The sequence below is a fragment of the Lepidochelys kempii genome, chromosome 17, assembly GCF_965140265.1.
Source record: "Lepidochelys kempii isolate rLepKem1 chromosome 17, rLepKem1.hap2, whole genome shotgun sequence".
NCBI classification, from domain to species: domain Eukaryota; kingdom Metazoa; phylum Chordata; order Testudines; family Cheloniidae; genus Lepidochelys; species Lepidochelys kempii.
Genome location: NC_133272.1, coordinates 4,668,901 through 4,684,301, shown reverse-complemented (window position 1 = coordinate 4,684,301; position 15,401 = coordinate 4,668,901). Strand labels below are relative to the sequence as shown.

The 15,401-nt window shown below is 48.9% G+C and overlaps 1 protein-coding gene across 2 annotated transcripts in view; it reads right to left on the bottom strand.

The window, feature by feature from the left end:
- DOC2B (double C2 domain beta) overlaps window positions 1-15,401 on the bottom strand; it is a 129,755-nt gene that overhangs the window by 91,840 nt on the left and 22,514 nt on the right. For both annotated transcript variants that reach the window (XM_073316013.1, XM_073316014.1), the window contains exon 2: window positions 6,110-6,189. In XM_073316013.1, coding sequence (XP_073172114.1) covers window positions 6,110-6,189 — 80 coding nt within the window. The remainder of the gene's footprint in view (window positions 1-6,109; window positions 6,190-15,401) is intronic.

Here is a 15,401-nt window from a genome sequence, read left to right as displayed (position 1 = left end):
CCTTCTACGGCTGGGGATCTGGCCTCTTTCACTGCCTGTATAGTTACTGGGCCTTCCCTGCCAAAGCACGCCCCCTCCCACCCCAAGCCTGAATTTCACAGGATGGCACTAGGCCTCCTGTATTAAAGGGGACAGAACAAAGAGACAATCCCTGCCCCACAGAGCTTACACGTCACCCACAACACCTGAATCCTTTCAGGCAACCCGCAGCAGGACGCCTTCCCTGCACAGAGGCCAAAGGATGGCACCTCCCCCAACCCTCCTGTTAATCCTGGTGTTCTGACTACTGCTTCAATCTCACTTCCTAAGGACCCAGTGTCGTGCATGCAGAGAGCAAAGGAGGGTGTGGAAGGGGGAAGCACCAATCCACTCTAAGGGAGCAGGAGGATACGGCTAGTTATCTGGAAATGAGTCAAAGCTATTACTGACCCAGCCACAGGAGTAACGGGCTGGAAACAGAAGCATCAGGCTACATAGGAAAGGCTCCTCCCAGGAGATCACTGACCAATCCACCCAGACACTTGCGACTTTTCAAAGTCCCTGGACAGCTGGTTCTCAAAAAAATGTCAGCCCAGACCATGGTACTCTGTGCAGTTTGGATCAGCTGTCAATCAGCATTCAGATATTGGGGTGCTTATTCAGAGTGAACCTCTTGCCCCTCACTAGCCCAAACACACAGGATCAACCAGAGGGGCAAAATGGCAGCTTCAAGGCTTCATCTCTCGAAGGGAGCTCCCTCAGGTGAGATCCCAGGCCCACCCCCCTCAGGTGGGATGCCAAGAGCAGCTGCAGCAGCTCCAGACCAGTAGAGTTATTGAAACTTGGCTTCTCGGGAGCCCCAGACTGCAGGTAATTTGATGCATTTGATAGGAAAGTTCCAGCCACAGGAGATTGGTTGGGTGCATTATGTCTTGCCCCACTGCACACTGCCCCTTTCCTGAAGCATATTTTAATAGGTTCACTCATGTTTCACTCTCCTTTATTATTGTACAGTGAGCTCAGAAACCGAAGAGTGCTCAATGCAGGGAAAATGGAAGGACAGCTTTGTGCGCGTCTCCCTTTGTGTGTAAACAAGGGTCCTTGCTGGTACCCAAGAGCTGCCAAGAGCCAAAGAAATAGGAAAAATTCAAGGGGGCCCATACTTTTATACAGCCTTCAGCATAAATTAAAATGGCTCTGAATCCTTTTGCCCAGCTAATGGTTCCACAAGATCAGTTGGGGGAAGCAAACCCCTCTGTTTCAGATCCAAGACAGGCTAGGAAAAACAAACCCTCTGTCATTTGGGATGGGCTTAATTTGGTACAGGGAGTTGAGTCCTGTGGAGAGACTGGTGGTAAGATCAAAAGCACTTTCCAGACTTAACAGGCCCTGTTCAGTCATCAAAGAGCCCATCTAAGGTCCTGGCAGCTTGACAGCAGGCGGGGAATGGCCAATGCGGTGCCACTCTTGGCTGGTCACAGACACAACTGCTCTTCTCCGCGGCCAATGACAATGAACCCTTTTGTTTTCGCTGTGGATTTGTCCACATGGAGAACTGATTCCAGAATAAGGCAGGGCGTGAATCTAAATAGCTACAGCTATTCAGGAAGGAGAGTGTTCACACAGGATATGACTCTGTAGTGGCTATTCCAGTCAATTTCCACCTGTAGACAAGGCCTGCCTTTTGCAGTTGGGTCCCTTCCAGCTGCCTCGCCAGGCAGGATGGCTGTGGCACTTCCAAACAATGGGGGCACCTCAAATGGCCTGGAGTTTGGGCTTGTTTCACAGACGCACCTGAGGGTTTAGTCTTCTTTGTCTGTATTATGGTTGCGCTGAAACGCCACATGGGAGAGACATCAGTTCACACCAGCTGCGAATCTGGCTCACTGGCTCCAATGGAGCCGTGCTGACTTACACAAGTTGGGGATCTGAGCCCACCGATTCCAATGAAGCTGTGCCAATTGACACGAGCAGGGGATATGGGATGAGCTCTACAGACAAATCAGTCCTCATAGCTGGTAACTTCGGGCTTCACGTGTGTCTGTCTTTACCCCTTCAACGCCCAGCTGTGTGCTGGGTCTGCCTCATTTTGCACTGATCAGGTGAATAAGGCCTGGGCAGCAGCATCAAGAAGAGGAAAAACTAAAGAAAACCCAACCATGGCCACTAAAGGAAATAGTAAAAGAGTGCAATGGCTGCTGTCAGAACGAGCTAAAAGAGACTGAGCAGGCGGGTAATAAGTTCTGGCCTTACCAGATGGCTTCGTTCTGGAACAGGAATGGGTTCCCCTCTCCCATACCTGCAAATTGTGTCAACTTCTCCTTCAGTCTCACCATCAGTATATATCACTCTCTGCCTTGAGGTCTCCTTCCTCCTTGTCTTCCTCCCACTACAAACCCAATTATAAATATCCTCCTCAGCACAGCTCTCTAAATAAACCAACGGAGCAGCCTGACAATGAGGACTGCTTGAGCGTCAGCATTTTAAATTCACTCACTATGGCTAGGAGGACAGGAAAAGAAATCCCACCATTCATTTCTCTTATTGATCTATAATACCACCCCGAACTCTGCCTCTACAGCTACAACTCTCTATAGCTATAGGAATGCAGCTCCATGCTTTCCATTCAGCCACCTGACTCACACAGCACAGAGATTCATTCAACCGCATTCTCTTTTTTCCCTGCCTCAAGCATGTACGCTGTGGGGGGAGGGGGGACAAATAACATCTTGTATGTTACACATTCATATTAAAAAAAAGGTGTTGGAGGATCAAAAACGGGATATTGATTAGACAACAGGACATCTTCCGACCCAGAGTTTAAGAGGAGGTTTCTTTAAGGAGGGAGGCAGTAATTCTGATGCCTATCACGTTGAGGGGAAAACTGATTTTAGAGCTGGAGATGGCATAGCGGGTACAATATCTGGGCATGTTCTGTGCACAGGGCGGATCGTCGCCTTTGTCCAGAAAGACACAGCACTGCTCCACTATGCACAGTGCTGAAGCAACACATTCATAGAATATCCACCTGCAGGATGAAATTAAGACCTTTTCCTTCCCAGTGTTTCTTAGGGTTAAAATCTACCTCCTCAGGGCTTCAGGAATCTGTATTTTCTTGTCATTTTGACTTAAAGCTGACAGAACAAATGTAGCACTGCACCACATACAATGGATCAAGCAAAATTTGGGAGGCAACTTGTTAGGAATACCGGAAGTTACGTGATTTCACTGCAGCTGTTTGAGAGGTAAGGCTGGGTGACTAGCAAAGGATGGGACGCATACCATAGGTAGATAGCAGGGTGGCTGTTCTCTGGATAGCCCAGATTACAAGGGACAACCCTGCCAGATTCACACCTTAAATGAGGTCCTGCTATCCTAGATCCTTGTCAGCCAGAAGACATCCTGCTTAAGACTGTAAGCTCTTTGGGGCAGAGACCATCTTTTTGTTCCATCTGTACAGCTCCAAGAACAATGAGGTTCTGGCCCATGACCATAAAGTACATATAAATAAATAAAAACCTTATCAGGCTTGGGTGGGGAGAATATTATAAAACAATTCCCATTATTTTCAGTCCCACTTCGCCACTTACTCCTGGGAGACTAACTCATTCCTTTTGGCAACCACGAGGCAGATTCAACTTGCAATGGATGCCCAAGAGCTGCTTGTACTAGGAAGTTAGCACTCTGGCACTGTCCCCTTTCAGACCTTGTGCTCCTCACAGCAGGGATTAACTCCCTCCATCTGTGAAAATCTCATCACCTTCAATCAAAGGAGGCAGCCAGGAAATCATAAACAACATTCTCCTCCACTCTACAGAGCAGCAATCAGCTGCAATACGGAAAAAATCTATCCTCTCTCAAGATGCTCTTTCCAGGCTGCCAGCTGTTTGAAATGGCCCCCTGCTCTGGCGCAGGCAGTTTAACTAATATGCTGACAATGTACTGACCAATGGCACCCAGTAGGAGGCCAAATTCATCCCTACTGTGATCACAACTGAGCCCTAGTTTGCCTGCAGACACTGACCCACAGGAGTTAAATGGAATGGTAGAGAGAAGGCAACAATTTCACTTATCCCAGCCACCATCTTTGGTGGCATACCCCTAGCCAGCTTGTCACCGTCGTCTTTACTGGATTATTTATTGCACTGCTCTAGGCTTGGCTATCACAGTCCTCTCACAAAACCTACTGATCGCCTTTCTCATCAACTTTGGCAGGAACAGAATCAGGCCCTAAGTAGGCAGTTTCTGCTCCAAAATGAGCATAAAAACCTAATCGCTTCAATTACCCTGACAGCAAAGGCACAGAGGCAGAGTGCTTTGTGGCAATGATTAGCAGCATTTAACAGAGCCGTTTAAAAACTGACAGCCGGTCACAGCGTCAAGTAAATAATCATAATGTTGGATTGGTCTCTCTCTAGCTCTCTCTCTCTCTCTTTTTTTTTTTGGTATAAATAGCTCTAACCATCTCCTCGATGCGCTAGTTTAAAAACCATTAAAAGCAAATGGCCATCAATCTCTCTCTGAAAATGCCACAACAAGAACAACAAAGCCAGAGGGCAGGGAGCTGGGGAAGGGCTGCATGGGCTGGCACAAGTGGTGACTGGAATACCAGAGCCACTGTTAGGATCCTTGGGTGGGAATTCTGAACCTGCAAAGACACCTACCCTCCTCCTCCAGTTACTTGCACATGAGAACGGTAGGGGTTTCACTGCAATGGAACTGAACCCATCTAGTGGCCTAATCACCGAACCATCCCTGCTCTTGCTCATATCTGTACACTGCCATTTCACAGCTTCTTCACACACCACAGGAAAATCCAGGTGCCTAGGGGTCAGATGGCCTAAATGGGTCTCTCTCCAAGGATATCAATTTATACCAGCTGAGAATCTGGGCCTGGTTGCATGATGCTAAGCAGGGCAACGTTGCTGTCAATACCGATGGCCTAGCTACTCCAATTGGCCATGAACTGTCTCAAGATTTGAGCTAAGAGGTTTTAACTCAAGCCACTCCATCATATGAGGAATCTTTTGAAAGAGGCCAGGGGTTAGATAGGATTGTGAAGGCAAATTCAGACTAAGAACAGGACCAGTGACTATGCCAACAGCACTTCCTACCTCTGAAAACAGACAAATCAAAAGTTTAAGCAACCGGATTTGTTGTTCGTATAGGATACACTAGATCCCATCTACCATGAGATCTCCACCTACTCCCCCCTACTTCTGAATTGCACATTCCCTGGGCTTGCCAGTAGCATAGCTTGTGTCTGCCATAGTGGGATCGTGGCAGCTCAATGCCTCTCAGCTCAACTGAGGTGCTGTACAGTACAGAAAGGGTCAATGAGCACCTACCCATGAACTGGGTTCTATGGGATACCTGGCCAAAGGCATCACATGTCCCAGCAGGAACAACCTGAACATCAGCTTTCAGGAGTCCACTGATCTTTTTCTCTGCCAAGTCAGCACCATTGGACATATCACTGCTTGTCAAGGAGTCCTAACTCCTGAAGGGCTGAATCAGCAGAGGGCCACTGGGGTGATTAACATCAGCAAATGCTATGGGATGAGAGTCAAACCCATAGAAATCTTTCATAGATCAGGGGGCAAAGGAAAGAAAAGATATACAGGAGCATCAAAAACACAAACAGAAAGAGGAGGAGGGAAGCAGGAAAAGGAACGAGTTGAGATGAGGCCAGAAGAAAAAAAGAGAGGGAGATGAGGGTAAAGGAAAGCAAGACAGAGAGACAGTGATAGATCAAGGCGAGGGATAGCTACTCATCCTCCCCGCTCCTTTCTCCCTTCAACTCGGATATGAAACACCTCAGTGCTGCCCTGGAGATTGGAGGGAGACCAGCCATCTAACCACCCACTCTCCCATGAATGCCACAGCATGTTCAGCCCCTGCACCACTCCCACATTGCATTTTAATTTTAGTAAATACTTCAAAAGAGAGAACCTAGAACTCCAGGGATTTAGCTGCAGCCCGTGCAATGGAAATTCACAGAGCATCGCAGCCTATTGCTTATTACAGATCCACGAGTCACTGTCTCCGTAACAGATAGGAGCCAGAGTAGAGGTCATTAGATCTATGCATATTTAATTCTTGCTGCTTGTAGACTAGCATTGAGACATACCTTGGCTTTATTGATTGTGCAGTGGAGAGCATTGTTTTCTTGGTCGTACAGCAAACTGAAATCTAGTGTTCCCAGCGTAGCTGAAAAAGACAAAAGAGCCTTGTTAATGTGAGCTGCCCAGCAAATGCTGTTTTTACTCTCACTAAAGGGGAATAAAGTGGAGGGCTGCTGGGGAAAGGGACCCAGGGAGATGCAAAAGATTCCGCTACAAGCCTGGTGTAAAATAGCCTGCAAACTCAGGGCCTGATTGTCAGAGGTGCTGACCAATCCCAGGTGCCGCTGAACTCATGGTGGGTGCTCAGCACTTTTGACAATCGGACCAGACATGTACAACTCCAAGGAGCAATTCACGAAACTCCCATTGGAACCAGATCGGACACTAGCACATACAATCACACGTAAGACACTGATGCTTTCAGCCACCCACGCCCTAGGCCATGGACATCCTCAGCTGGGTCTAGGAAACTGAGCTCCCAGTCTCATAAAGCCATCTCCCTTGCAGGACGGCTGGTCACCCCTGCTGAACTGGGAATAAGTCCCGATCCTTCTCTCCTGTAACACTGTGTATTATGGCACAAGTTCAACCCACACCAAGCGGGCATAGCACCCCTCCATCGTAATGGGAGCTCCGCCCACCTGTGCCATGGCTGAATTTGGCTAACATAATGTAACTGCTAATTCTCCACCCATTTGATTCCGCCCACCCCTGGCAGCCTTCAGCTCCTGCCACCCCGATCCTCCTCCTCACTCCCCCACCCCAACAGCCCCCACCTCCTTCACACCCAACCTTGGCAGGGTCCAGCCACCCTACAATCCCACTCCTTGGCAGGCTTCAGCTGTACCCCCCACCCTGCCTTCCTCCCAGGTTCCAACACGGAGCCAGCTCCACTGCCCCCCCAAATCCCATGTTCCAGATTTACCCCAGCCCCACTCCCACCAAGGGGAGGCTTCTGTGCAGGAGGCAAACAGGGGAGGCACCCTGCTGGGATCCCCCCAACTTACTGCAGTGTAATGGAGAGAAAGGGCAGCTGCTGCTGAGCTCAGTGTCAGGGGGCAGCTCTGCCATGCTCTCACTACTGGAGGGTGCCCTGCTCAGAGCAAACAGAGACTGCGGGCAGCAGCTACCACAGCCCCGGGCTTGACAAGCAGACTTTAGTGGCCAAAGCGGGAACTGCAGACAAAATCCCCCTGGCCGCTGATTGCCAGGCACCTCCCAGACCATGACACTCTTGCTGTTCCCGCGAGCGTTGAGCAAGCGCCGTGGGAACTGGCTCCAGCCCTTGACGGGACACTGGATGCACTTTCAATTTAGGTCAAGGTGCCTGAATATTACAGTGCAGGGCAGGTAGTGAACACACAATACAACAACAAACAATCGTTCCCGACCTTTGGGAGTCAGTGGGCTAGCAAGCACACCCTTCCACCCTCAGGGAAAGAAAAATGTGCTTTACCATTGCATCGCGAGGGCTGGCAGTTTGCAACTGACCCACAGCTATGGGAATTTGCTTGCCTTGTTTGGCCCCAAGCATTCCTTGCAGCTGAGAAAATGGGAGACAAGCTGATAGAACCGCAGAGCTGCCGTCTGCGATCACCCAGAATAACGAGTGAAACCCAGAATAACCTTGGCTGCACAGCAGCTTCAACAGTTGGTGTAGCAGATGGGTGCAAACTAACACCCATGACAGCGGCTTCCTTTGAGGGGGGCCCGATCCTACTCTCACTTCCCCCTCCCCTTGCAACCTCGCTGGCCTCATCTACTCCAACAAACTCATTCTTGCCAGCCACCTCTTAATGCTGCTCTTTTTCCAGCTGGGTTTGCCATCACTGGGCAAAGAAAATCACGAAGGGTTTGTCTACACTGCATCTGGGAGCAAGCCGCCCAGCCCGGGGCCATAGCTTTGTGCTAGCAGGGCTCGCGCTAGCATACTAAAAATAGCTATGCAGACATTGAGAAAACCTGGATTTGTGCTGGAAATGGCCCACCTGATGATCACTTTAGATAAGCTATTACCAGCAGGACAGTGGGGTGGGAGGAGGTATTGGTTCATATTCTCTCTGTATATATAAAGTCTGCTGCAGTTTCCACGATATGCATCCGATGAAGTGAGCTGTAGCTCACGAAAGCTTATGCTCTAATAAATTGGTTCGTCTCTAAGGTGCCACAAGTACTCCTTTTCTTTTTGCGAATACAGACTAACATGGCTGTTACTCTGAAACCTATGCAGACATTGTGGCTCATCTCCCCGGGCTTGGCTCCAGCCCAAGCCACAACATTTACACAGCCATTTTTAGCACACTAACACAAGCTCTGCCAGCACAAGTCTGTAGATCTGAGCCAGGAAGCTCACCTCCAGATGCAGCATAGACATACCCTCAGGGATCAGGCCTGCACAAGAGGCCTTAGCTGCATTAAGGGTGCTGTTTGACCACTGATCCCCATTTTATCAACCACAAGTGGCATTAGGAACCAGCAAGGGCAGCAAATGCCCAGCGGTGCTGATAAACGGAAAATCTCCTGGCTTCAGTCATACAATCCAAAGCCCTCTCCTTCTCTGAAGTACTAGTGGGGCACAGCAGGTCCGAGATCTCCCAGTCTTTAGGGAGAGGTTCTGTTCCAGGCCTGTCTCTAGACAACACATATCATGCAGCTTTCATGTGTTGAGGTTTGCAGGGTGTGGCTCTTGGATCATCGATTACTGGCTCCCAAGGACAACGCAGGTGATAGGTAAAATCCAGAACAGGCATGAGCAGCTGCAGCTCCAGGGACTTCAGTAAGGCCCCTTAATGCAGCCAAGCAGCTCTCAGCACAAGTTCATGTATGCCTGTGCACCTGTGTACATATGTGCATGTAAGCTAAACCCCACTTTGCACATCCCCCTACCCCCAGTCCTGAGGCCACCTGAGAGCTGGGCCAGTTTCCAGCATAAATTAGAGCAGCCAATGGGTAACCACGTTGCTTACAGCCCTAAGGAGCTGTTCTGACAGCCAGAGGATAAGGATGCCCTGGTCTCACTCCCATTTCCCAGCCACCCTGTGCCAGTGGAAGGGAGGGAGGGCCCTAAGAGTAACTATGGTGGCTTCACACCACTCGAGGATTCCCAGAGGCGGAGGCGACCTGTAGCCAATCCTCTGGGGTTAAGGCTGCTCAGGCACACCAGCCCCAGTGTAGTCCTAGTGTGCAGACGAGGGCCCAGGTCTGAATGAAGCCTGGCACCTGGGAAAGCTTCCCTGAACACAGCAAGATCAGGGGTAACATTGCTCAGCATTTCTGTGCCGCCGAGCTCCCAGGTTCCAACCCAAACACCACAGTTTCCAATTTAATTCTGCAGAGCCAAGAGGCCTGGGTAAGCATCCAAGAGTCTGAGAGCTCAGAACAGCCAGAGCTCTCCAAGGTTTCCCAAATGCTCTGTGCTCTATTTCATCCAGTCTAACCTAATCTCCTCCATCAGTCTAGCTATCTATGAACCCCCCGTGCGCCCATCACCCGAGTCTAGTTTCTCTTACTTTCTGAGGTTTGTCATGGGGAAAAGTGTCCCACAGCTTTCTGGGCAGCAAATGGATAATTATGGTACAGTGAGTGGGGGGTAATTTTCTCCCCAAATCTGTTCAGAGCAAGTTTTGTTCCACAAAATCCAGACTGGAGTTCCTGGGATCTGGATGTCATTTATCCACATCTCCAAGCTGTGAGGGTTTGGATGAACCGTTCTGATTTTGGCCCATCACTAGAATAAATAACTACCCCAGGGTGAGTTTTCAGAGTGCTCCTGCCATACAAACCTCCTAGGCATAAGATGCACTTGAATCTCTGTACCCTTCTAGTTCCTGTAAAGCTCCTCCTGGCCTGCCTCCCTCAACCCAAGTCTCTTTCAGGCCCTCCATGGTCTATAAATTCAAAACACTCAACACAGCTATCCCTATACCCCCACAAGCTACAGGGGCTCAGAGACCTTGCCCTGTGCACCCCTATCTGCTCCAGGGCCAGCCACAGAAGCAAACCTCCAGCATGTCCCCCTTCAACTGAGTTCTCTCAGCCCTTTATAGGGATCACCTAAGCCAGGGGTGGGCAAGAATTTTTGCAGGGGGAGCCACTCCACAAATTCTGGTAAGTCGTCACGGGCCACACATTTCTACTATATTAATGGAGGGGTGCGAGGTCTGGGAGGGAGTTTGGGTGCAGGAGGGGGCTCTGGGCTGGGGCAGGAGCTTGGGGTGCGGGACGGGTGCGAGGTGCAGGCTCTGGCTGGGAGGAGCTTACCACAGGCGGCTCCCGGCCAGCGGCATAGCAGGGCTCAGGCAGGCTGCCTGCATGCTGTGGCCCCATGCCGCTCCCAGAAACATCTGTGGCCAGTTGCTGCTGGCACATCTCTGCACACCCCTTGTGGGGAGGAGGACAGCAAGTCTCCATACACTGCCCGCGACCACCACAAGCACCGCCCCCGCAGCTCCTGTTGGCCTGACCTAACCCCTTCTCAGTTCTGGGTCTGATAATTGAACCGGGCTGGCTCGCCCCAGGTACCCTGGCCCTTAGAGGGGCAGGTGCCCCATGACAGTCCCCTTCCAAGCAAGGTAAGCACTGAGGAGGAGCCACACAATGTGGGGCTAAGAACAGGTATGCTTTAAACACTGTGCTGTGTACTTACCTTTGACCTATCAAGCCATCGCAGATGGTTTAAACAGAGGCACATTAGAATTCACACCTTACGATCCACATTTTACAGAACAGGCACCAAGAAGTTAAATGACTTGTCCCAGGTCACACATTGAGCCTGTGTCAGAGCTGGGATTACAACTCAAGTCTCCCAGTTCTGACTCCCAGACTCAGGCTGTAAACACTAGACCACATTGCCACCTTCTACTACTCAGCCTAACAGCACCACCCATCGACTCGTCTCACCAAGAGGAAACAGACGTTCAGAGCACAGTATCACCACATAAACAGCACCATGAGGTCCCATATTCAGTGCCTCTCAGATCAGACTCAATCAGTTTACAAGATGTTTTTCCTAACTATCCGTCCCATCAGCTTAGCCTGGGATCACCCAGGAGTTTAGAAGACTCATGTTAAAGAGCTTGTGACTGCCTTACTAGCTAAGGAGTGGGTTTTCCAGACACAGCACCAAGGATGTTTTGCGACAGGGGTTGCGCTCTCTCTGTGATATCAGTGAAAAGACCTTTATTGACTTCAAGCAGCTTTGGATTGGGCCATAGCTGAATGCAGGGAAAAGATTAAAAACAAGGGGGAACTGACTTGCTAAATTTAACTGGTTTTAGCATAAACAGTCGGAGGAAAGCATTTGAACACCAGCAATAATAATGATGAGATGGGGAAAATGGTGAATAGGCTTTAATGGGAACAGAATAACATCCTGCGCTGTTGTTGCTTTTTAAACTCTGAGTGGTGCCTTGGTTTGGAGTCTAGGCGGGTCTGAGGGCACAAAGGAAATCTGCGTTCCATTCAGCACTCCAGCCGGATGAGCAGGAGGATGCCATCCGGATTTCAGCACCTATGGAAATTGTAGAGGGTGCTTGCCTTGGTATTATTTACACCGCTGCTTCTTTAAAACAAGTCAGAGCCAGATGGCCTGGCTTAGCTGCACTGCTCTGTAGTGCCACATGGGAGATGCAGGTTTGATCCCCCAAGCTGGTTGCTCACAGCCTGCTTTTCAGGGGAGCTGAGCCTGTAATCTTTGAGAGAACACCCGTGCTTTGTTTACACAGGGTCACCCAGACGCTTGTTTATGGAGGGCCAGCAATTTTGTCTGGCTCTTGTTCATTCTCTTTGGAAACAGTTGCATTCTCATGCCCTTTTTCAGGCAGGTTGTAGGCTTCGTACCCTCCAGCTACCAGCATGAACGCTGACCTGTCCCCCTCTCTGTTTCTTTACTTGATTGTCAAGCCAACTTCATCAGCAAATATAACAGTTCATGGGTCAAGCTCTGCTGGCTGATGTAGCTCCACTGATTTCAGTTTACACCAGCAAAGAATTTGGTCCCAAATTCTTTAAAAAAAGTCTATCCACTGTCACCCCCAAGATCCTCCTTGTTCCCCAGACTCCTGACTCTCATGCTAAGACGGAAAGTCTACTTCTCTCTGTACCTTGTGTGCTAAGTACGAGTCTCCTACATGGAGGCTTTTCCCCCACAACTGCTGCTAAGTTTCATGTACATCCTTCCTGGACACCAGTAACTTTTACTCCTTCCTGATGCAACTGGGGCAAGGTGAAGTGAGGGCTTGTGTGTAGTTCGGCTTGCCGAAACAGCAAGAACTGAGAGCAATTAGCGCAACAAAGTAATTGTGCATGCCCACTGCACAACCACCATCCCCTTGGTACAGTTCACTGCCTGGCCACTGAGCCTAAGAACTGTTCAGGTGTAATAGTAATTACAGCTTACTGTGCCCACAAAGGCACCCCAGAGTCACTAACATTGAAATGCAGCCACCTCTGGGGTGACGGGGGGGATCTCGAATGAAAGGACCTCACTCTGCAAGGTCCCCTCCAAAGGCCACACACACTGTTTGCAGCGTGCTCACTTCATCTCTTGTGGAAGGATGAAGGGCTGAGCCAGCGCTGCTGGAATCGGAGCTTGTGTCTCCACAGAATTCCAGCTAACCTGATAGCCTCATCGATTTCAAAGCCACAAGTATCTTTACGACTGTCTAGACTGCAGAACGTAAGCTAAAGAATTTCACACAGCGCATCCATCTGTTGCATGCAACAGATGCAGCTACTGAATAAGCCACGCACTCTCCTGGGGAGCCAGGATTACAACCCAGCTTCTTCTGCTCCAAACACACAAGTCTCTACCCCTTAAGCTAGAGAAGACTGCCACAGACTTGGCTCACTGGCCTGCCCCATCCCTGCCACGCACCAGGTAACAATACGTCCCTGGTTGTTATTTTAAAACAGAACCTGCACTGTACGATAACTAATACCTTTTCCCTTTCCAAGGATGTTCTGCCTCCCATGTTGAAGCCCCGAATACCCTGCCCCAACCCCGTTACCCCCTGATTTACATCCTCTGGAGGAGGAGGTGACCCACACTGCAGCTATAGGCACCGTTCCCTTGGGTAAATGGAGTGGAAATTACCATCAACACTGCTCCTGAATCGTCAGAGGGATACAACACGGACAAGAGATTAGAAACAGAGAGAGATGGCTGCTGAGCCTGGAGAGAGGAATTCATTCCTGCTCTTAGTATTATACCTTTTGCCCTGAAGGAAGCAAACAGCGCGTGGCCCTGCCATCATGTCGTTTGCTATTGCAGATTTTAATGGCCCCAGGTGCAGAATAATTAGCACTGCTGTGAATGCCATTCCATGCGGTGCTTGTTCTTAATCGGACAGAGGCAGGTGCACTTTGGGCAGCAGCGTCCATTGCCTCAAGCTGAAATGTGCCGCTCCCGGTCTTAAATGTGCACCTGCTGCCAGGAGTCTTTGCAAACACCAGGAGGCTCGAAGCAAACAGAGCTCCAATACGTAATTTTCAGTCAGGAGGAGTCTGGCATTTCCCTACATGAGAGGATAGCACTATATTAAGATGGACTCAAAATTCCGCCGAGCCGCTGTTAAGAGAACCAAACTGATTATTTTCCATCTTGGTAAGAGTTAAAGAATGCTCTGCACCAGAGACCATGCCTTGAAATATGATCCTGTCCATGCACTGACCACATGCCTGTCCATGGAGGTAGGATCAGATCTGTTCCCACATACACATGCTGGAAACGACTCCACAGTAGGCTGAAATAACTGCTCCACACACCTGCTGTAATTTCCACCATTCTTGGCATAAACAGAATGCACATTTGTATATTAACCCCTCTAGCCAAATGATCCACCAATGGGCACTATTCTCACGTCCTGCTGGACCCCAAATGTAAAACTAACTTGAAAAAGATATAAATATGTTGGGGTTAAATAAATAAAAACACAATATATTTTAAACAAATCAACATTCACCTGTTGTACATGCAACCAAGACACTGCAGCACTAGTAAAGTGCATAAGAATAAGAAAGTAAAGCTGACAGGAAACCAAAGTGACAATGAGTGGCCCAGTTTCATGGTCCCAGATGAGTGGAATGCAAAATACAGCAAACAAACAGTATGACTGGTGAAAAGCAAACTGGATTTTTAAATTCCTTTCTCTTCGGATGATCAGATGGATTGTCACTAACCCAGAGCTGTCTGTCCTTTACAATACTTATATAATATGAAGTAACTGGCTTAATCTGCAGCAGAGGAAATTTAAATTAGAAAGCTTTTTTCCTAATATCTAACTCTAAGGATAGACGCACTGGAACAGGCTTCCAAGGGAGGTTGTGGAATCCCTGTTATTGGAGGCTTTTATGAACAGGTTATACATCTGTCAGGAATGGTCTAGGTTTACTTGGTCTTGCCTCAGGGTGGAGGCTGGACTAGGTGACGGTCCCTTCCAATCCTACATTTCTAGGATTCTATGGTTATCCTAAGGTGTCCCTTTAAAATAGTCCTTCTTCAGAGACTCAGAACCATCTCCCCTACTCCAGCCAAATGAAGCCCTGGATTCTAGCACTTTCACTCATCCCCTAACAATATTTTCCAAAGTACAGCAGAGCCTGCCAGCAGTCCCTCAAGTTCAACAAAGTTTTTTCAGGTCACAAGCTCAAAGGGACATGAACTCACCAGCAGGCACGTTTTCTGTTTGTGCATTGTACACACGCATCTACCCTTTTGAACTCCACCCTCTGATCTAACACCACACCCAATCAAAAAATGGAATCCCACAACTGTTCCCTAGGTAACAGCACTCTCCTCGACATCACATACAGGATTCAGATAATGGAAAGAATCAAAACCAACATGCAAAGCATTTTCAATAAAATTACAAGATTCGGTGACTAGAAGATGAAGTTAGACAAGTTCATGCTAGAAATAAGGCACACATTATTAAGTGAGGGTAATTAACCATTGGAGAGCAATTAAATTAGGGAGGTGGTGGATTCTCCATCACTTGAAGTCTTTAAACCAAGATCAGATGTCTTTCTAAAAGATGTGTTCTAGCTCAACCACAAGATATGGGCTCGAAGCAGGATTTACTTGGTGAAATTATGTGGTCTGTGTTAGTCAGGAGGTCAGACTAGATGATCCCTTCTGCTTTAAAAATCTATGAATTCTGAATGGCTAAAACAATGATAATCTAAGCAATGCGCACATTACAGGTGCTGAGAGGACCTGACCGCTGAGGAAAGAACTGCATAACTCATAGTCTCGAATTAGGATGCTTGTGTCACTCACAGACCACTGAGGGCACCAGC